This window comes from Saccoglossus kowalevskii, chromosome 19, assembly GCF_978046115.1.
Source record: "Saccoglossus kowalevskii chromosome 19, keSacKowa6.1, whole genome shotgun sequence".
Taxonomy (NCBI): domain Eukaryota; kingdom Metazoa; phylum Hemichordata; class Enteropneusta; family Harrimaniidae; genus Saccoglossus; species Saccoglossus kowalevskii.
The window spans coordinates 31,537,904-31,562,385 of NC_140659.1; the positions used below are offsets into that span (position 1 = coordinate 31,537,904).

Here is a 24,482-nt window from a genome sequence, read left to right on the forward strand (position 1 = left end):
CTGTCTAACATTGTATTTTACATAATCTTTGTTATTAGATATTTATTATCAATTTTAATCCGTCATTAACATGATTAATGCTGTGTATCAATTTAGTTATTTCTAATCCAAGCCGCAATTTAGTTCATCAATATGACAAGGTCATTTATATCATTCATGTACCTACCTTAATCACAATATCATATATTTTTTATTATTTTTTTATTTTATCCATTTAATGTTAATTTAATTTTCTTCTAAACTCAGAAGAGTAGTTTTAATCTTTGACACAGAGAAGGGGTAATAATCATAATCATTTAGCTGAATGTTAGCGGCTATTGACCAGTTTGAATGTGAAAACCCTCTTAGTGTCGCATTTCCCCTATGCCTGTAGAATTATTTTATTGTTTGCGATATAGAAAAACAATTTATTTGTTCATGTTCTTGTAATGTCTGTATTTTGGTTTGGAGTGAATTCATACCTCACATGTCTTTAGAAAGTTCAGTGAGAGTTATTGACATGGTAGTGAATGATTTGACAGGATAGTCTGCTAATATCTGTTGTGACAGACTACCAATATTTGTCATGATAATCTGCTAATATCTGTTGTGATAGTCTGCTAATATCTGTTGTGATAGTCTGCTAATATCTGTTGTGATAGTCTGCTAGAATCTGTTGTGATAGTCTGCTAATATCTGTTGTGATAGTTTGCTAATATCTGTTGTGATAGTTTGCTAATATCTGTTGTGATAGTCTGCTAGAATCTGTTGTGATAGTCTGCTAATATCTGTTGTGATAGTCTGCTAATATCTGTTGTGATAGTCTGCTAATATCTGTTGTGATAGTCTGCTATTATCTGTTGTGATAGTCTGCTAATATCTGTTGTGATAGTCTGCTAATATCTGTTGTGACAGTCTGCTAATATCTGTTGTGATAGTTTGCTAATATCTGTTGTGATAGTTTGCTAATATCTGTTGTGATAGTCTGCTAGAATCTGTTGTGATAGTCTGCTAATATCTGTTGTGATAGTCTGCTATTATCTGTTGTGATAGTCTGCTAATATCTGTTGTGACAGTCTGCTAATATCTGTTGTGACATTCTGCTAATATCTGTTGTGACAGTGTGCTAATATCTGTTGTGACATTCTGCTAATATCTGTTGTGATAGTCTGCTATTATCTGTTGTGATAGTCTGCTAATATCTGTTGTGATAGTCTGCTAATATCTGTTGTGATAGTCTGCTATTATCTGTTGTGATAGTCTGCTAATATCTGTTGTGACAGTCTGCTAATATCTGTTGTGACATTCTGCTAATATCTGTTGTGACAGTGTGCTAATATCTGTTGTGACATTCTGCTAATATCTGTTGTGATAGTCTGCTAATATCTGTTGTGATAGTCTGCTAATATCTGTTGTGACAGTCTGCTAATATCTGTTGTGACAGTCTGCTAATATCTGTTGTGACAGTCTGCTAATATCTGTTGTGACAGTCTGCTAATATCTGTTGTGACAGTCTGCTAATATCTGTTGTGACAGTCTGCTAATATCTGTTGTGATAGTCTGCTATTATCTGTTGTGATAGTCTGCTAATATCTGTTGTGACAGTCTGCTAATATCTGTTGTGACATTCTGCTAATATCTGTTGTGACAGTGTGCTAATATCTGTTGTGACATTCTGCTAATATCTGTTGTGATAGTCTGCTATTATCTGTTGTGATAGTCTGCTAATATCTGTTGTGATAGTCTGCTAATATCTGTTGTGATAGTCTGCTATTATCTGTTGTGATAGTCTGCTAATATCTGTTGTGACAGTCTGCTAATATCTGTTGTGACATTCTGCTAATATCTGTTGTGACAGTGTGCTAATATCTGTTGTGACATTCTGCTAATATCTGTTGTGATAGTCTGCTAATATCTGTTGTGATAGTCTGCTAATATCTGTTGTGACAGTCTGCTAATATCTGTTGTGACAGTCTGCTAATATCTGTTGTGACAGTCTGCTAATATCTGTTGTGACAGTCTGCTAATATCTGTTGTGACAGTCTGCTAATATCTGTTGTGACAGTCTGCTAATATCTGTTGTGATAGTCTGCTAATATCTGTTGTGATAGCCTGCTAATATCTGTTGTGATAGTCTGAAAACTACAAGCCTAAATGCTTTGATACTTGGTGTATATGTACCTTGGGTAAACCTCTCTTAAATTTGTCTAATTATCAAATTTTGATGAATATATTTGGTAAAAAGTGATATTTGACTTCTTGTTAAAAACTGCAAGTCCGATTGTTTGTTACTATACATATGGGTACCTCAGGTAGACCTCTCTCAGATTTGTTCATTTTCTAATGATATCTTCCGTTTTTTAATTGAAATGTGCATTGCTAACAGCGGAGCTATCTCAGCCGAGAGGCTGCTTGCTTTATATTTGGTTAAACATTAAAAACAAATTTTATTTCAGAACACAAATATGCAAATACAGAATTTACTAAAATTATTATTAGACATCGACCCGCTCCTTAAAACATTTAATAGCCACAACAATAATAGTAAAATTAATTTTAAATAAATGAATTTTTGACAGTAAATTATTTAAAAAATTAAATTATGAAAAAAAATCTGTCTAAATCCTATTCAAATTTATTGTGAATTACTGAATATTACTTATCAAAATATAATTAAACACTTCAAAAATTCAAAATTGATTTATTTTGCAGTAATTATATACTTTTTTTTTGTCTATGCCACCAAGTCTAAATTTAGCTTGTATGCAAATAATGCTGGTGTTATTGATGGTAGAGACTGTTGTAAACCAGTCACATCTGGCTAACTACATAGCAGATAAATATTGTCTTTTGTTGTTTTAGGAAAAATTATTTATCTTAGGATAATTTAATTTTATGCACTATTTAAAATCGTGCGTGTTCTTAAAAGAAAAAAATGAATACATGTACTTTCATTCATTTTTTTGATTTGAAATAAATGCATATAACCGATAAGATTACATTTGATAAGCTTTTCAAACAGTGAAACAAATGACCTAATTTTTTTATCTGCAAAATTTTCTTTTTTTTGTCTTTTTCACCAACATTTTGGTAAACTACTGATTGTATTCATTCAATGAATTGTTATAAGTTGTATATTATTGAAGTTGTATATTATTATGTATTATTATCATGATTATTATTATTATAATAATGATATGACTGATATTGATTTAGTAGATGAAAATGAATATTTGTCCATCGATGTCACCCTTGCCCAAACCCTTTTACCCGAACCCTGTCATTTCCACCTCTGCTTTGTTGATTCACCCCTGTCCCATTGGTTCCACTCTTGTCCCATTGATTCCACCCCACCCTTATCAATTCCACCTTGTCCTATCAATTCCATCCCTGTCCCATCTATTCCATCCCTGTTCCATCGATTTCACCCCACCCCCACCCTTATCAATTCCATCCCTGTTCCATCAATTTCACCCTTGTCCAATCGATTTCACCCTTGTCCTATCTATTCCATCCCTGTCCTATCGATTTCACCCCACCCCCACCCTTATCAATTCCATCCCTGTCCCATCAATTCCACCTTGTCCCATCAATTTCACCCTTGTCCAATCGATTTCACCCTTGTCCAATCGAGTTCACCCTTGTCCTATCTATTCCATCCCTGTCCTATCGATTTCACCCCACCCCCACCCTTATCAATTCCATCCCTGTCCCATCAATTCCACCTTGTCCCATCAATTTCACCCTTGTCCAATCGATTTCACCCTTGTCCTATCTATTCCATCCCTGTCCAATCGATTTCACCCCACCCCCACCCTTATCAATTCCATCCCTGTCCCATCAATTCCATCCCTGTCCCATCAATTCCACCTTGTCCCATCAATTCCACCTTGTCCCATCAATTCCACCCTTGTCCAATCGATTTCACCCTTGTCCTATCTATTCCATCCCTGTCCCATCGATTTCACCCCATCTTATTGGTTCCAACCCTGTCCTATAAATTCTGCTCCTGTTTTATTGATATTCTGGTTTTATATTTAATACAAATAATTAAACCTATTGCTTTATTCATGAGTCAATCATTAAATACATAAAGTATCAGAAATCATTACAAACCATTGTTACTGTGATGTTTTGCATTCAGGATGTTGTGCAACTGTAACTTATCGTACTTATATTAACATTTGTTTTTTTAACACACTAGATGACTAGATTTTGATGACATTAAATTCAACTATATGCATTTTTATCTGTAATTTTCCATCCTGTTGTAAACCATGGAATCACATTTGCATATACTAGTAACTAAGATCATTATTGACCAAATTAAATACTTGTTGATTTCCAATATTGGGCCGAACTTGAATTTTTACAAAAAAATTAGTGGTTACAGTCAACACATCTGCACAAGTTAAATTAGGTCTAAAAATGACTCAACAATTATGGACAAATTTCTATCCTTTTGGTGTTGTAACTATGGCAACTATGTTACCCCCCTCCTAGTTTCCCCTACATACTACATTATAAATTCACTATTTTGTGACAGTCCAATCCTGATTAGTAGTAAATGCAAATCTCTTATACAATACTATTTAAGTAAACCTGATTTTAATACTTAAAATATCATTCATGTTAATCCATAGCTGTTTGGTGTCAATGAAATCAATTTGTTTTCTATGTCAACTTTATTTTCATCATTGAATTAAACTAATCCGTCACTCTGTGGAGTCTTCTCTTTTTTAATAATGATGTTTGTAATTTTATGGGACTAGCATCCTCCACCAATCATAATACAGTGCAGGAAATTCATCATTACTTAGTTGCAATTTCAATAGTGTGCTGTCATTTCAATGTTGACCTCTGTTGTCATCAACATTGCTTGCGTACTCACATCAACCACCCTAAATTGCAGGAGTCTAATAAATCTAGTGTAGCATCAGCGATCGGTATCCAGGGATGTAGAATAAATGGGTTTTAAATGAGAATTTCAGAACATTATATTCACCTACAGATTTTGTTAACAGTATGATTATGGCTGTTTATTATTTAGTTGCTATGGCAACTAGTATTTAAAGTAATATATCTTGATTTCCAGCATTTTCCTAAAATAATATTTTTCTCCTTAAATCATTTAATTTCGCGGTTCTGAAAATATTTCTAGAAAAATAATAATTATTTAAAAAATAAACTACTAATAATACTAGTAAATGACAATTAAATTAAAAAAATTATAATACTACTCTATGCAAATAGTCATATGCTGAAATGGATTATTTTCTTGATTTTATTTTTACTTATTTTGCTGATAAATGTGCTTGATTAAAACCAAATGGATAAAGCTCCTGTTAAAAAAATGTTAATTTTGTCTGTGGTAACATGTGTTTAGTCAGGGCATAGACCTTAGAAAAACATTGCACATTTGTATTATGGGCAGGTATTGTGCACATTGAGTCAGCGGGGTCATGCATGTTGTCTTGAGAGGGCCATGTGTGTTGGGTCAGGGGCCATGCGTGTTGGGTCATGCGATTTGTATCAGGGCATTGCATTGCAGGTCGACGTCTTCTACACCGATCTGACGCATATTGCACAAGGAGTGCTGGGACTGGGAGTTTGTTTGAAACGTTGAACGTTTCAAAGTCGGTCGTAGGTTAGCGCATATTTTACAGAAATATTGAATCACGCCATTGGCCTGTTTACTAAATAATGATAAATTAAACTTTGAACACTTTTAAGAACAAACTGGGTCCAAATTGCCCAAATTTTCAATAAGTTTACGCTACTAATGTTTGGTTTGGAAGCCGTTCTACCTGTGATTTTATCGTGTTCAAGGACGTTCTTTTTTCAAACTAGTTGAAACCAGAAATTACGCAAGTACTTTCGAACATCAAAAGCAAATTCGATTATCGTTATTATGTTTTAGTTTCTGTTGTTTGGAAGATTGAATTATTAATGACCCTGTTGGGTCAGGGGCCTTGCGTGTTGGGTCAGGGGCCTTGCGTGTTGGGTCAGGGGCCTTGCGTGTTGGGTCAGGGGTCATTCATGTTGGGTCATGCAATTTGCATCAGGGGCCATTCATGTTGGGTCAGGGGTCATGCATATTGGGTCAGGGGTCATGCATGTTGGGTTAGGGGTCATTCATGTTGGGTCATGCAATTTGTATCAGGGGCCTTGTGTGTTGGGTTAGGGGTCATTCATGTTGGGTCATGCAATTTGTATCAGGGGCCTTGTGTGTTGGGTTAGGGGTCATTCATGTTTGGTCATGCAATTTGTATCAGGGACCTTGTGTGTTGGGTCATGCAATTTGTATCAGGGACCTTGTGTGTTGGGTTAGGGGTCATTCATGTTGGGTCATGCAATTTGTATCGGGGGCCTTGTGTGTTGGGTTAGGGGTCATTCATGTTGGGTCATGCAATTTGCATCAGGGGCCTTGTGTGTTGGGTCATGCATGTTGGGTCAGGGGTCATGCATGTTGGGTCATGCAATTTGTATCAGGGGCCTTGTGTGTTGGGTTAGGGGTCATTCATGTTGGGTCATGCAATTTGCATCAGGGGCCTTGGGCCTTGTGTGTTGGGTTAGGGGTCATTCATGTTGGGTCATGCAATTTGCATCAGGGGTCATTCATGTTGGGTTAGGGGTCATTCATGTTGGTTAGGGGACTTGCGTGTTGGGTCAGGGGTCATGCATGTTGGGTCATGCAATTTGCATCAGGGGCCATTCATGTTGGGTCATGGGTCATGCATGTTGGGTCAGGGGTCATGCATGTTGGGTCAGGGGTCATGCATGTTGGGTCAGGGGTCATGCATGTTGGGTCATGCAATTTGCATCAGGGGTCATTCATGTTGGTTAGGGGACTTGTGTGTTGGGTCAGGGGTCATGCATGTTGGGTCATGCAATTTGCATCAGGGGCCATTCATGTTGGGTTAGGGGTAATGCATGTTGGGTCAGGGGGCCTTGCATGTTGGGTCATGCATGTTGGGTCAGGGGTCATGCATGTTGGTCATGCAATTTGCATCAGGGGTCATGGGTGTTGGGTCAGGGTCCATCCATGTTGGGTCAGGGGCCTTGCATGTTGGGTCATGCATGTTGGGTCAGGGGTCATGTATGTTGGGTCATGCAATTTGCATCAGGGGTCATGGGTGTTGGGTCAGGGTCCATGCATGTTGGGTCAGGAGTCATGATCAATATAATCCTGACTGTTCAAGTTGTGAGTTATCTCTAGTTTTGTTAGCACACACTTTAGTAGAAGTGGATTAGTGTTTTGTTTGATTTGTCTGCCAGACCAACAAAACTGTCATCCACATAACAAACCGCCATTTTATTTACTCAGTTGAGATCACAGTTATAGTTCTGTTCATTAGGATTATAGTTGTAGAAGAATTGGATATATTGTTAGAATTATTTTCCAGAACAATAATAAAAATGGTGATTCACATCATACTACACATTGCATGTTTATACAGTTTATGGTCAATTTGAAATGACCATATACATGTACCTTTTAGAATAATGTTTTATCAGCATTTTGATATAAATAGATTTGACATGATTGTACAAACACATGCTAGTATTAAACATATACTTATAACTCGTTCCTATCAAATATTGATGTATTGATTTTTACTAACCTAAAAAACCTTGGAGGATATCATTTTTAATGGTAATTTTAGTTGAAAAATTAAAGCAATTAATACTTTAAACTGTGTTAATTTTGCTGGACAAATTTTCGTGAATTTTCCCAGAGCCTATGAGTGTCAGTGAATTTCATGAAATTAAGCGTTCACAAATGCCTTAAAATTCTGAAATTGCAAAAATTACTAGCAGTGAAAATTAAGTGGTTTATATACATGTCATGTCATCTCATATTGTTAGGCACAAGCCTAGCAATAATATGAACATTATTAATAAGTATTAATATATCTTCATTGTGAAGTTGGTCACATTTTGAATGTTTGGTGATTCTGATCTAAGTACTGTATTTGCTCTAGTACTCTATTTTCTATTGGAAGCAAATTGTGTGACAATATTCCTATACTATTAACTAAATTTTTATGAAAGCCACTCCCTTCAGTTCTTAAAATGCATCATATTACTGTCCAAAAACTAAAAACATTATTCCAGAATAATATAAATGTAGTAAAGCATCTAAACATATAAAATTCCTGGTACATGAAATTATACAGAAATAAATAATTTGAAATAGACAACATTGTGACATTAATAATCACAGTAATAATAAATAAATATAACCCTTTTCAGAAATAAAATACTTGTATAACTATAAGTTGTATAAAAGTGATTTCCATATATATTTATTGCTCTTGTCTAGTCTGTTTTCATCCAAGCTTTTCAAGAATAGGTATTATTAGTAAAGCATCTTTGTTTTTGTGCCATCAAGGAAGTGATTTGTCATGTATGGCTTAGTATCATAAATAATGCATAACCTTGTTTTATATGTCCTGCTTCATTTTAATTTGATTTCTAGCATAATCAATTATTTTGTTTTCAATTCTACATGTTAATAATAATAGTGAATTTTAATTTATGCATTAATTTCTTATATATACCAAATTAAAATTATTTACCAAATCTTGAATTGGGATAATGATGTATTTTTACGATGTAAAGTTTGCTTGAGTATAGCAGTATACAAGTTTACGACAGTAGAAGTCACATGTGACTACTGATGTTTGCATGTCTATTGTGTATCATTTTTGTACAATACGTCACAGATGGGAAAATGTGACAAATTTGTAGATTATACAGATGGTGTGAAACCAAGCGGAATTCAGTCAGTACACTTCTCTCTATTCGTTTTTATTTCCTTTATTTTTCTAATATTTTTAATGGTGTACAGTTGCAGGTCTGGTGACCTTAAATATTTTTAAAATCAGTTGTGGGCTTCAACTTATGCCATAAAATATACACACATAATTTTTTTTCATAATTTTTCCACAAAAAAAATTGACCATGACTCAAAGCCAAAAAGATAATGTACCTATTTGGTCCTGAATTATCAAAGTGTGTATTAACAATTTGCAAAACTGTTTTGCTAAACAATTTGGCTAAACAAAAATTAAAAATATATATTTATATATTCTCACATTGTATAGAAGCATAATGTTAAATAATTAAAAAATCTGGATTTGACATATTCAAATAATAATTTTTAACAATCTTAAAATTGTATAATATTTGTATATTAATAGGTATATTAACATTTCTTGAAAATCTTGTTATTGAGAAATAATGGTTGTATTGTTAATGTGTGTTCTGTGGCGGGTGATAAATTATAGTGTTGCTGGTTAATAAGTAATTCTTTATATCTAAGGTCAACTGAAAGGTCAGTTGACTTATATTGAAATAAAAATAAATTGAAATGTTTTGATAAGATATATTGTAATACATCCAAGGTGTGAAAAACTGTTGTATTTGTTTGAAGTATTTTGTGATTTTGTTGAGGATCAACCTGGCATGGTACAAAAAAATGTACACCAATTCAAAGGACACTTATTCATTTGTAAACAAGTATTAAATGGTGTTGTTTTCTTTCTTCTTCTTGCAATATAAGGAAAAATGAGAGATTTCTCTTGTTTGAATTGTTAAAATGCAGATTAATTCATAAAATCACATATCAATTAAAATTTGAAAGATAAATTGTCATGATGTACTTTTTGGCAGTGTTTTCTGGAAGTGTTTGTGGAAATATTATCGCAACTTTATTGTCTTCAAGTACCATGTCATTTAGACATTGGGAGTTCCTAGTTGGTTGAAAGTGAATACTGTTATTCAATAAATAAAATCAAAGTACAATTTGTCCTTGAAAAAAATAACTGGTATGTGGTATTTCAAGAATGTGAAGGAAATTACACAACATAGTTGTAACTAGGTTTTTATTTCTAGTACCATAAAATATTAAGTTCATGTAATGTCTTATATACAGGTCATGCTGTGTGTTCAAATCATGCAGTATTGATGTACATTTCACACAGTGCATTAAGACCATGCTATTATTTGGTATTACACTTGTATTTATTGATTAAGCACCCATTTACTCTATAAATACATCTCAATAAACTGATTTTCTAATCTTCCTTCAAAGCTTGACAATATGTTGATGTTAATTTGCTATGTGTAAGCAAGCTTATTGCGTGATTACAAGCAGTCTTCTGTTGATGCTACAAAAGATGTCCTTGTCCTGTGTCCTCCAGTCACTGTCTCACAATATGTGTAACTTATTGAAATTACATATGCCAATCAAGTTTTCCTTTACCTTTTCTTTCCTTTTAGCAACAAAAATGAGAATTTCTTAAAATGTTAAATAATGTAATCTGCGATGTGATGATTCTTTTAAAAATGTGTAAAGACAACATTTTGTAAAAGTTGCTGATGCTTGATGTTGTAGGATTCCAGAGAAATTTTCACTGCTACAAAACTTGATTACTAATTGATTGAATTGCCTGGATGGTATTAGCATTTATTTTTCCTAATAAATCAACTAGCTAATATCAAGATCATTACTGATACTTTATGATTTTGATATGGTGGCATTTTGTAAACTTAATAACGATATTAATTTATTCTTGGCAATATATTGACTTTTAACTCTGCAACATTTCTAGATTCAGTAGTATGGGGTGGGGGTGTATATTAGAAATTGTATGTGTATTTATATGTTTTAAATAGCCTTTGCTTTTACACTGGTACGTTGATACTTTTTAACATAATAAACAATACATTGTTCTTTTCTGTGTAGATTGTTTTGAAACCAGTGATTATTGAGCATATAATATATTAATATAATCATTTTTTATTTTTTCTCATCAGCTATGCTATCATTGTGGTGTGAAGACTTAGGACGATTATTGTTGTTACGTCACCAGAAGAACAGAACTCCAGATTCCACCAAATCAGGTCCCATGCATGCTCAAATGAAAGCCAACTTGCCTCCTGTTCCTCCAAGGTAAATTTCACAAATTCACAGTAGAGGGCGCTATATGAAATACTGCTATTTTGAAAACCTAGGAGCTGTGGTTGTGGATGATGACATCATAAGGGCAATACTGTGTGACGCCATTCCTGTATGTTGGAATACATACAAATCTTTCAAAAAATATAATCTTTATTGATACACTACAGTTTAAAATGATAAAACCTTGTTAACTTGTGATTTTTGGGATCCAAGCAAAAACATGACTTATCAAGAACAGACAGACAGACTAACTTAGACTCACTGCTCTGTCACAAATTAGAGATCAAAATGATGAAATGTTCACATTGCAGTGAGTTTTATAGAGCTTTATCAAACAGTACAGGTCAAGAAACACATAAAGTCATGAGTTAACACCTTGAGCCATGCTGCCAACACCTTTTGCAACCAGGTAATTCACTGGACAAATGGTGTTAAATGCTGATGACATCAAAACAGTATGAAAATCATTGGAAACGACTGTCTCACACCAACTCTTCAACAGCTAATTAAATACATGAAGCAACAAATCTTTAGTTATTTTCTGTCAAGACTATCACAACAAAATACAATAGAAGTTTTTAGGAGTCATTCAATTACTCATGACCTAGTCGATATCGAGATTTAGCGGTCACAGTATTAGCAACCATGACTTAGTCAAGACTTAGCTAGAGGGTCACTGTATTAGCAACCATGACTTAATCAAGACTTAGCTAGAGGGTCACTGTATTAGCAACCATGACTTAATCAAGACTTAGCTAGGGGTCACAGTATTAGCAACCATGACTTAATCAAGACTTAGCTAGGGGGTCACTGGATTAGCAACCATGACTTAATCAAGACTTAGCTAGAGGGTCACTGTATTAGCAACCATGACTTAATCAAGACTTAGCTAGGGGTCACAGTATTAGCAACCATGACTTAATCAAGACTTAGCTAGGGGGTCACTGTATTAGAAACCATGACTTAATCAAGACTTAGCTAGAGGGTCACTGTATTAGAAACCATGACTTAATCAAGACTTAGCTAGGGGTTACTGTATTAGAAACCATGACTTAATCAAGATTTAGCTAGAGGATCACTGTATTAGAAACCATGACTTAATCAAGACTTAGCTAGGGGTTACTGTATTAGAAACCATGACTTAATCAAGACTTAGCTAGGGAGTCACTGTATTAGCAACCATGACTTAATCAAGACTTAGCTAGAGTGTCACAGTATTAGCAACCATGACTTAATCAAGACTTAGCTAGAGGGTCACTGTATTAGCAACCATGACTTAATCAAGACTTAGCTAGAGGGTCACTGTATTAGCAACCATGACTTAATCAAGACTTAGCTAGGGGTTACTGTATTAGAAACCATGACTTAATCAAGACTTAGCTAGGGAGTCACTGTATTAGCAACCATGACTTAATCAAGACTTAGCTAGAGGGTCACTGTATTAGCAACCATGACTTAATCAAGACTTAGCTAGGGGTTACTGTATTAGAAACCATGACTTAATCAAGACTTAGCTAGGGAGTCACTGTATTAGCAACCATGACTTAATCAAGACTTAGCTAGGGGTTACTGTATTAGAAACCATGACTTAATCAAGACTTAGCTAGGGAGTCACTGTATTAGCAACCATGACTTAATCAAGATTTAGCTAGAGGATCACTGTATTAGAAACCATGACTTAATCAAGACTTAGCTAGAGGGTCACTGTATTAGAAACCATGACTTAATCAAGACTTAGCTAGGGGTTACTGTATTAGAAACCATGACTTAATCAAGACTTAGCTAGAGGGTCACTGTATTAGCAACCATGACTTAATCAAGACTTAGCTAGGGGTTACTGTATTAGAAACCATGACTTAATCAAGACTTAGCTAGGGAGTCACTGTATTAGCAACCATGACTTAATCAAGATTTAGCTAGAGGATCACTGTATTAGAAACCATGACTTAATCAAGACTTAGCTAGGGGTTACTGTATTAGAAACCATGACTTAATCAAGACTTAGCTAGAGGGTCACTGTATTAGCAACCATGACTTAATCAAGATTTAGCTAGAGGATCACTGTATTAGCAACCATGACTTAATCAAGACTTAGCTAGAGGATCACTGTATTAGAAACCATGACTTAATCAAGACTTAGCTAGGGGTTACTGTATTAGCAACCATGACTTAATCAAGATTTAGCTAGAGGATCACTGTATTAGAAACCATGACTTAATCAAGACTTAGCTAGAGGGTCACTGTATTAGAAACCATGACTTAATCAAGATTTAGCTAGAGGATCACTGTATTAGAAACCATGACTTAATCAAGATTTAGCTAGAGGATCACTGTATTAGCAACCATGACTTAATCAAGACTTAGCTAGGGGTTACTGTATTAGAAACCATGACTTAATCAAGACTTAGCTAGGGGTTACTGTATTAGAAACCATGACTTAATCAAGACTTAGCTAGGGAGTCACTGTATTAGCAACCATGACTTAATCAAGACTTAGCTAGGGGTTACTGTATTAGCAACCATGACTTAATCAAGACTTAGCTAGGGGGTCACTGTATTATCAACCATGACTTAATCAAGATTTAGCTAGAGGGTCACTGTATTAGAAACCATGACTTAATCAAGACTTAGCTAGAGGGTCACTGTATTAGAAACCATGACTTAATCAAGACTTAGCTAGAGGGTCACTGTATTAGCAACCGACTTAATCAATATTTAGCTAGAGGATCACTGTATTAGAAACCATGACTTAATCAAGACTTAGCTAGAGGGTCACTGTATTAGAAACCATGACTTAATCAAGACTTAGCTAGGGGTTACTGTATTAGAAACCATGACTTAATCAAGACTTAGCTAGAGGGTCACTGTATTATCAACCATGACTTAATCAAGATTTAGCTAGAGGATCACTGTATTAGAAACCATGACTTAATCAAGACTTAGCTAGGGGTTACTGTATTAGAAACCATGACTTAATCAAGACTTAGCTAGGGGTTACTGTATTAGAAACCATGACTTAATCAAGACTTAGCTAGAGGGTCACTGTATTAGAAACCATGACTTAATCAAGACTTAGCTAGGGGTTACTGTATTAGAAACCATGACTTAATCAAGATTTAGCTAGAGGATCACTGTATTAGAAACCATGACTTAATCAAGACTTAGCTAGGGGTTACTGTATTAGAAACCATGACTTAATCAAGACTTAGCTAGGGAGTCACTGTATTATCAACCATGACTTAATCAAGATTTAGCTAGAGGGTCACTGTATTAGAAACCATGACTTAATCAAGACTTAGCTAGAGGGTCACTGTATTAGAAACCATGACTTAATCAAGACTTAGCTAGAGGGTCACTGTATTAGCAACCGACTTAATCAATATTTAGCTAGAGGATCACTGTATTAGAAACCATGACTTAATCAAGACTTAGCTAGAGGGTCACTGTATTAGAAACCATGACTTAATCAAGACTTAGCTAGGGGTTACTGTATTAGAAACCATGACTTAATCAAGACTTAGCTAGAGGGTCACTGTATTATCAACCATGACTTAATCAAGATTTAGCTAGAGGATCACTGTATTAGAAACCATGACTTAATCAAGACTTAGCTAGGGGTTACTGTATTAGAAACCATGACTTAATCAAGACTTAGCTAGGGGTTACTGTATTAGAAACCATGACTTAATCAAGACTTAGCTAGAGGGTCACTGTATTAGAAACCATGACTTAATCAAGACTTAGCTAGGGGTTACTGTATTAGAAACCATGACTTAATCAAGATTTAGCTAGAGGATCACTGTATTAGAAACCATGACTTAATCAAGACTTAGCTAGGGGTTACTGTATTAGAAACCATGACTTAATCAAGACTTAGCTAGGGGTTACTGTATTAGAAACCATGACTTAATCAAGACTTAGCTAGAGGGTCACTGTATTAGAAACCATGACTTAATCAAGATTTAGCTAGAGGGTCACTGTATTAGCAACCATGACTTAATCAAGATTTAGCTAGAGGATCACTGTATTAGAAACCATGACTTAATCAAGACTTAGCTAGAGGGTCACTGTATTAGAAACCATGACTTAATCAAGACTTAGCTAGAGGGTCACTGTATTAGCAACCATGACTTAATCAAGATTTAGCTAGAGGATCACTGTATTAGAAACCATGACTTAATCAAGACTTAGCTAGGGGTTACTGTATTAGAAACCATGACTTAATCAAGACTTAGCTAGGGGTTACTGTATTAGAAACCATGACTTAATCAAGACTTAGCTAGGGAGTCACTGTATTAGAAACCATGACTTAATCAAGACTTAGCTAGGGAGTCACTGTATTAGCAACCATGACTTAATCAAGACTTAGCTAGGGGTTACTGTATTAGCAACCATGACTTAATCAAGACTTAGCTAGGGGGTCACTGTATTATCAACCATGACTTAAACTTATTAGCATTAACTCATATAATGCTGTTTAATTTCTGCACTTAGAATTGTATATAATTCATGTACAGACAGGGTTTGAATAGTTTCTCTATGTTCTTTAGTGATCCTGGTATTTCATGGCAGCAACAACAACAACAACAGCAGCAGTCCTTGAGCGTTGTAACGACAGTATGGGGCTCGGTACAGCCGAATAATACAAACCCTATGAGCAACAATGCACTCACACCTGGAGGTTTGTATGCTAATTTATTAGTTGATTTACTATGATTTATAAAACATTCACAGATAAAACTTAATCTCAAAACTTAAGTGTGCCAATTTTGATTATCGCTTATACGTCTTGTTGTGAAAGAGTCAAAATGAGGATGATGATAAGACAAACTATGAAACAAATAAAACATATTGATGGAGTGTTGCAATGGATACATATACGGTAGTATACCATATATATATACTATACATTTTTCAATGACAATCCATTTTTAGCTCCGCTGTCGACTTTGTCGAGCGGAGCTTATCATATGAGTGATTGTCCGTCGTCGTCCGTGTCAATGTTTTACTTTTTCGACTTCTTCTTGAAAACTACAAGCCTGAATGCTTTAATACTTGGTGTATATGTACCTTGGGTAGTCCTCTCTTAGGTTTGTTCATTTCATGTTGATATCTTCAATTCTCTAATTTTGGTGAATATTTTTGTCATTTTTGGTAAAAAGTGATATTTTCGACTTCTTGTTAAAAACCGCAAGTCCAATTGCTTTGATACTACATATATAGGTACTACATGTGGACCTCTCTCAGATTTGTTCATTTTGTAATGATATCTTTAATTATCTACAGTAATTTTGGTGAATATTTTTGTTATTTTTGGCAAAAAGTGATATTTTCGACTTCTTGTTAAAAACCACAAGTGCAATTGCTTTGATATTACATATATAGGTACTACATGTGGACCTCTCTCAGATTTGTTCATTTTGTAATGATATCCTCAAATCTCTAATTTTGGTGAATATTTTTGTCATTTTTGGTAGAAAGTGATATTTTCGACTTGTTAAAAACTGTAAGTCCGATTGCTTTAATACTATACATATTGTTCATTTTCTAATGATGTCTTCAGTTCTTTAATTGAAATGTGCATTGCTAACAGCAGAGCTATCTCAGCCGATAGGCTGCTTGTTTTTAATTTTTAGCTCCGCTGTCGACTTTGTCGAGCGGAGCTTATCATATGAGTGATTGTCCGTCTCCGTCGTCGTCGTCCGTGTCAATGTTTTACTTTTTCGACTTCTTCTTGAAAACTACAAGCCTGAATGCTTTGATACTTGGTGTATATGTACCTTGGGTAGACCTCTCTCAGATTTGTTCATTTCATGATGATATCTTCAATTCTCTAATTTTGGTGAATATTTTTGTCATTTTTAGTAAAAAGTGATATTTTCAACTTCTTGTTGAAAACCGCAAGTCCAATTGCTTTGATATTACATATATAGGTACTACATGTGGACCTCTCTCAGATTTGTTTATTTTGTAATGATATCTTTAATTCTCTAATTTTGGTGAATATTTTTGTCATTTTTGGTAAAAAGTGATATTTTCGACTTCTTGTTGAAAACCGCAAGTCCAATTGCTTTGATATTACATATATAGGTACTACATGTGGACCTTTCTCAGATTTGTTTATTTTGTAATGATATCTTTAATTCTCTAATTTTGATGAATATTTTTGTAATTTTTGGTAAAAAGTGATATTTTCGACTTCTTGTTGAAAACCGCAAGTCCAATTGCTTTGATATTACATATATAGGTACTACATGTGGACCTCTCTCATATTTGTTCATTTTGTAATGATATCTTTAATTCTCTAATTTTGGTGAATATTTTTGTCATTTTTGGTAAAAACTGATATTTTCGACTTCTTGTTAAAAACCGCAAGTGCAAATGCTTTGATATTACATATATAGGTACTACATGTGGACCTCTCTCAGATTTGTTTATTTCGTGATGATATCTTCAATTCTCTAATTTTGGTGAATATTTTTGTCATTTTTGGTAAAAAGTGATATTTTCGACTTCTTGTTGAAAACCGCAAGTCCAATTGCTTTGATATTACATATATAGGTACTACATGTGGACCTCTCTCATATTTGTTCATTTTGTAATGATATCTTTAATTCTCTAATTTTGGTGAATATTTTTGTCATTTTTGGTAAAAACTGATATTTTCGACTTCTTGTTAAAAACCGCAAGTGCAAATGCTTTGATATTACATATATAGGTACTACATGTGGACCTCTCTCAGATTTGTTTATTTCGTGATGATATCTTCAATTCTCTAATTTTGGTGAATATTTTTGTCATTTTTGGTAAAAAGTGATATTTTTGACTTCTTGTTAAAAACCGCAAGTCCGATTGCTTTGATATTACATATATAGGTACTACATGTGGACCTCTCTCAGATTTGTTCATTTTGTGATGATATCTTCAATTCTCTAATTTTGGTGAATATTTTTGTCATTTTTGGTAAAAAGTGATATTTTCGACTTCTTGTTGAAAACTGTAAGTCCGATTGCTTTGATATTACATATATAGGTACTACATGTGGACCTCTCTCAGATTTGTTCGTTTTGTGATGATATCTTCAATTCTCTAATTAATTTATTTTGGTGAATATTTTTGTAATTTTTGGTAGAAAGTGATATTTTCGACTTCTTGTTAAAAACTGTAAGTCCGATTGCTTTGATACTATTCATATTGTTCATTTTCTAATGATGTCTTCAGTTCTTTAATTGAAATGTGCATTGCTAACAGCGGAGCTATCTCAGCCGATAGGCTGCTTGTTTATTTTTTCATTTGAACTTAGTGCTAGCTGTATTTCATATTTTCAGGCACTGGCACACAGACTAGTATGTCCAACCATCAGTTTCCGCAGCAAAATCATCCATTTACTGCTGCCGCCACCAATTCACAGAAACAGTACACTCCACAAAATATGGGGGGCTACAATAGGAGAGAACCACAGGGCATGTACGGACGTCCAAATAGGTATGCTTATGTTTATATTTATTTTCTTCCATTTACATATCTCCCACAATATGGAGGTTTCTTACTTTGGCATTGATGTTTTTTATTTAGTTTTCAAGTGCATATTTTCTGTACATTGTGCTATAAAGAAACAGGAAACTGATATGTATTGTGGGACATATGTAATAAACCATTTGCATTTTGGGTACAGGGGTAGTCAATGCTACAATAGTTTATATGTGTGTACATCTACACTCAGATAACATTATGTAGATTAGTTTTGTAGATGGACATGCATGACGGTACTCCCATGGAACAATGAATGATGACATCACTTCCACTAAAACAAAAACATGACATCACTTGCACTGAAACACAAAGAATGATGACATCACTTGCACTGAAACACAAAGAATGATGACATCACTTGCACTGAAACACAAAGAATGATGACATCACTTGCATTGAAACACAAAGAAGATGACAATTTACTGTTATGTAAATATTCTTTCTAAGCAAATCCCTTTACTAATCATGTATAAGGGAGATGCACCATGGGAGTATTGCAACATTGTCTTCCTTTGTAGCAATTTTAGGTTTCATATCCAGAAATCATAAGATTCCTATGCTTGATCACCTCCAACATTAAGATTTTTTTCAAATCCAACTATATGTAAACTTGAATGCATTATTCGGGAATTATCTTTGGAATAGTGAACTCTGATTATTGTCTCAAGTTATGATTCAAACAAATTGTATAGACTTAATTTTACCATAATTTTATCCTAATTGTTTCAACTACAACCATATCATATCATTAATTATAAATTCAACTATAACCATATCATATCGATAATTATAAATTCGACAGCAACCATGTCACATCGTTAATTATAAATAACTTTAGCTAGGTGTCATTCATGTTTTCTGTATAAAAGAAATTAATGTGCGATATAATAATTTTTCAATTTTATTTCGGCTTTTCCATTGCATTAGGGATGAAATGATGCAGTATGCTAGTAATATGTATGAAGGCATTGGCAGGTGAGAGAAAGGCTGATATAGGTCATCATCTATTGCCTTCCATCACACCCCTTCTTTTGATAATGGTATCTTCTATGTTATTAACAGTGGGCTGTTCCATTCTTACACTAAGGGATGATTTAAGTGTTTAACAGCTTTGTTCTGTTTCATATTTCTTGATGTTGTACTTAGCTTATATGAAATGTGTATTAATAAATTGTTAAAGTTTAGAATCATGGTCGATGTAGCTCAATTTTATTGCGTGATTTATAATATTTTATTTTATTGATTTTCAAAATTATTCAGATCACAATTTTAATATTTGTGATTTATTTTGTGATTTCTCATTTAAATCTCTTTAGACTGAGTCCATAATTACTGTTGATGGTCATTACCAGCCTTATTTATACTTTTTTGGTTTGTTTTATTTTAGTGGGTACATGCAGGGACCAAATGGACCTGCACAAATTCCTCAGCAAGGCAGTAATGATCAATTCTCAGAACCGGCAGCAGCAGCAGCTGCCGCAGCGGTAGCAGCAGCTGCCGCAACTGCAACTGCAACGGCAACAGCAACTGTAACAGCAATGAAAGGCCAGCAGCAGCAACAACAGCAACAACAACAACAGCAGCAACAACAGCAGCAACAACAGCAACAACAACAGCAGCAGCAACAGCAACTTGGGGATTATGGGCCGCAGGTGAGATTTCAATATCCAGACTATTATAATCTGTGCATTGTCATTCACACATTATTTTCCAAGGCCTATTTTGATTAGCGTACATCTGTCCTACCACCACATAGTAAGGTACTCATATTTATCTAATCTGGTCTGCATAATCCTCCAAAATGCAGGGCACCACAATCACATGTGCTTGCAAAGATTTTTTCCCATATTTTTTATAAATTTTTAGTCTAGTTAGCTAGTTAGTCCGAAATTTGAAATGTAGTGGAAACAGTCTGGATAGGCAAGTAAAGATGTTATTCTGAAACTCAGTGCTTTAAGTGTGGGAGGGTAGTTGATACAAGTCATACCCATTCTAATCATTATCAAATAATATTATATTATATATATGATAACATTTTCCAGTCACCACCATCATTCAACACCCCCCCCCCCCTCACATATTAAATATTGGTTAGATTAAATAAGAGTTATAAATAGTACATGGTAAAAGATGATGGCAAACCTAATGTCATAATTTTTACCTTGCCCGTACCATCAAATATGGAAGGGAAAATTATATTAAGGGGAACATTTTGTCCGGCGTTGTTGTTGTCGTCGTCATCGTTAATAATTGTTATTGTGTGCATAATAACTTTACTAATTCTATTCCAAACTTTATCAAACTTGGTCACCTTATTCAGCAGTATAAAGTCTTCCCTGAGTTTGAACAACAGATGTCCTGTATGAAAATATCATGCAAAAATTGAGAAAATCTGATAAAATATTTTTACTGTTTCTACTTGACTGATCACTGGTGATACACATCAAAGGTCACTGATCTCAGTGGAAATATGCATTGTTGTATATGTTCAATGAAGCAAATGATTTATCTTGTAATAATATCCTTGGTAATGTATCTCAGAATCCCATACTGGGTTTCAAAACCAACTCATGGAGAGATTGCACAGTCTGATACACATTTGCAAACCTACCAATAACCTCTTTACAGAAAACAAGATGTCAGAAAATCAATATAAACACTCCTATGAACTGGGTGCCTAACTTTGATCAAGATCTGAAGCTAATAGAAAATCTGTTTAGTTCGAAGTTATCAAATCAAAAACAATACATAAAAAATACATTAAAAGCAAAATATTTCATCCACATTTTAAAAAGAAAATTATTCTAAAATATATGTATTCTGTATTTGACAAACAGTTCATTCGACAAATGAAAACTCACAGGAATATGTTTCAGCTATTAGAACAGAATGATAGTTTTTATAATACTAGTTTAAAAAACGCACTTTAAAGATTGCAGTGTTTGAAGATGTAGATTCTCAAGAGGCAACAGTACTTTTGACTTCTCCCTCCACTGGACACCAACTAACTATTTAAGTTGATTTGCATACAAAGCAGAGCTTGCAACATGATAGCTATTCATAAAGGGTGTTTTTTTTTTTACTTTTCATATAATACAGTAAATCATTAATTTTTGACAGACACCTGTACAAAATACTTGGACTAAAGTCAGCTAAAATTTTCTGTTATCTTGCATGTTTTATGAATCTATTCATATCTAAATGCAGCACTTTTTTTTTGCAATGAGACATTTGTTTTTATACTAAAATAACTAAATTACTTTGAATAAAGCTGGAAATTATGTCCCTTAAAATAATTAAACAAATAAGGCACCAATGTTTTTGTAAGATATTTACATCTTTTAAGGACATTCGGTAGACTGATTCCCCACTGTTGGTTCAACCCCAAAACTTGTTTGTATTCAAAATTAATTATGACACTGCATATTCATATTGAAATAAACTATGATAAAGGGAATTATATTATATAACAAAGGGCAAGGTCACCAGAGTTCAACTATGTTTGTAAATGTTGTGCATACTCTTACACTATATGGTAACATAAGTGCAAAGTAAACAACACACCTGGTGACCAGTTATTGACTGATTCCATTAACATGTAGCTGTTATTTTGATAACATTTTTTTACACCTGAGAATGATTGACAGACACAGCATTATAAGCAAGTTTTCTCAGTCTCTCACTGCAAGTATTTTGTCTGGTACCCAGTAGCACAGTGGCAAAAGACTGGAACTATTTCTATTGCCACCATTATGTTTTTTTGCATGATTTAACCCACAACAATAACTTTTGACCTTTATATTCAGTCTGTTATTAACCATACATTCTAGATCAATCCAGATTCACTGTAAATGTAAAAATGTTTGTAGATGTTCTGAATCAATTCGTGATCACTATTATCTTGAACATTGAAAACTAGGATTTAGAGAGATGTTCACTTTATACAACAAACATGACACTCAGAATGACATGAAATAAGGGCATGGGTTAACCTGGCAAGTATATCTATATAGCTGGTTTTGTTTATATAGCCAGTATTAAGAAAAGCCAAGGTGGATTACAAATGAGCAGATTAGTCTAATTCTTCTTATATTTAAATATTCAATCTGAATGCAGATGGGAAAATTAAGTTATGTCTGTAAGAATGCTGATTAGTTCTCTTTTTCTGATATCAATGTCCGAATATTACTGTAATTCAATGTCATTTCTCAATCATACCTCGCAATACAAAATAATGGTATTATATCATATCACATGACTGTGACATAACTATTATCTTTGAAATCTTTTTTTTTAATAAATTTTTTTATTTCAATATTTCAACTGATTAGTTAACTGATTTCCAGTGTAAAAATAATTAGTGAGTTTAATTTAACAAATTTCACTTGTCATGAAAATAGCCAAATTAAAACTCAGTGATAATTAATACATTCACAGTGTCTGACCTTGAGAAGGTCAAATTGTTTAAGATATTACCCAATTATTTTGTTTCTTGCAAGTATGTGTGTTGACTTCCTGTCTGATCACGCGTATATACATCAATTCTTTATGACGTCACAATTTTGTTTTGGGATGACAAGCATAACAGGAACATCTTCAGTTATCGTTATCTATTCTGTTTTTTTTCTTGACTTTTAATGAGAGGTATTTCGGTTGTACATCAAAGAAAATCACTGAAGTGCGACAAAAGAATAACCCTGACTTTTTATCCTCAGCAACATAATGTCAGTGTAATAAAAAGCTTTTCTGTGTGAGTGATTTCAGACATTAATTTAACTAAGCATCATGGGAAAGGTCATAGCCTTGACCTCATGAGGTCATAAAAAATTAACTCCAAGAAATAAACCTGTCTGGGAGTCTTACTCAGTGATGCATTTTGTAACTGATAATACATTTATTATTATTCACAAATAATTCTTTCACTGACCTGAACGGTATTTGTTCTCACTTGTATGTTTCTTTCAATGCTGTATTATGGCTCCCTGGATTCTGAAAAATTCATCATCACTTAAAATTTAATAAAATTGTTTTTAATTGTAACATCACTTTTTACACCTGATGTTAAATTTGATATTCCAAAACAAGTTTTCTTTCACAAAAGATAAAAAAAAAAATCTAAATGTTATATTCTTAGCTTTATGAAATTTGTATTACATTTGTTTTTTATTATACAAATAGTGTTTCATGTGTGATTTTTTGATTTGTTTACTTGTAGATACCACGGCAACCAGGGTACAATCCTCAATATTCTGTTCCAAATCAGCAAGGTCCAATGCCAGGGAACTTTAAGCAAGGTTTTTATACTGGACCACAAATGAATCAAAGGCCACAATGTCCACAGCAATATCCCATGAAAAGGCCAAACCCCTCACAACAAAATTATCCACAACAGGTAAGTATTATTTACTGTTTCAAATTCATTAAAACCTGAAAATGAATGTATAATGATGAGTTTTCACCAAATAATATTTTTATTTTATAATAAAGGGTTTTCTTCCTTGTTAATGATTTATTTATATGTGGTCTTCATTTTTTTGTGTGAAATAAAACTACAAATGTTGTAAAAGAACCATTACATGTTTTGTTTTTCAGTATGGTCCAAATAGGCAGTACTTACCACAGCAACTGCCTCCAGGGGCGGCCATGCCAAATTCATATCAAAAAACACCCCAACCAGGCTACCCAAATCAACAGCCGATGCCCTCACCCAATTACCCTGGACAGAGGACACTTACAACACCAGGGAATTATGGGAATCAACCAAACCAGTACTATGGCCCAGGTAACTACAATGGTGGACAACCAATGGCGCCAGCATATCAACAACAACAACAGCAGCAACAACAGCAACAACAAATGAATTACAATCCAGTAAGTAACCTATCTTACCTCTTAGTTAAATGGTTTCTCCCACAAAGCTTGTTTACATATGTCTTGTAAATGGGTACTGTATTTGTTTTGCTGCTCACCAAATTTGGAAATATACATCAAATTTTGTTTT

The 24,482-nt window shown here is 34.0% G+C and overlaps 1 protein-coding gene across 3 annotated transcripts in view; it reads left to right on the forward strand.

Annotated features, from left to right (window-relative positions):
• The window catches only part of LOC100329065 (Zimp10-like protein), a 45,883-nt gene that overhangs the window by 13,298 nt on the left and 8,103 nt on the right, over positions 1-24,482 (forward strand). For 2 of the 3 annotated variants that reach the window (XM_085493870.1, XM_085493871.1), the window contains exons 2-8: positions 10,804-10,939; positions 15,499-15,629; positions 18,277-18,433; positions 19,409-19,456; positions 19,869-20,133; positions 23,697-23,873; positions 24,074-24,352. In XM_085493870.1, coding sequence (XP_085349996.1) covers positions 10,806-10,939; positions 15,499-15,629; positions 18,277-18,433; positions 19,409-19,456; positions 19,869-20,133; positions 23,697-23,873; positions 24,074-24,352 — 1,191 coding nt within the window. In that variant the 5' untranslated portion in view covers positions 10,804-10,805. The remainder of the gene's footprint in view (positions 1-10,803; positions 10,940-15,498; positions 15,630-18,276; positions 18,434-19,408; positions 19,457-19,868; positions 20,134-23,696; positions 23,874-24,073; positions 24,353-24,482) is intronic. The other variant, XM_085493872.1, reaches the window with a different exon arrangement.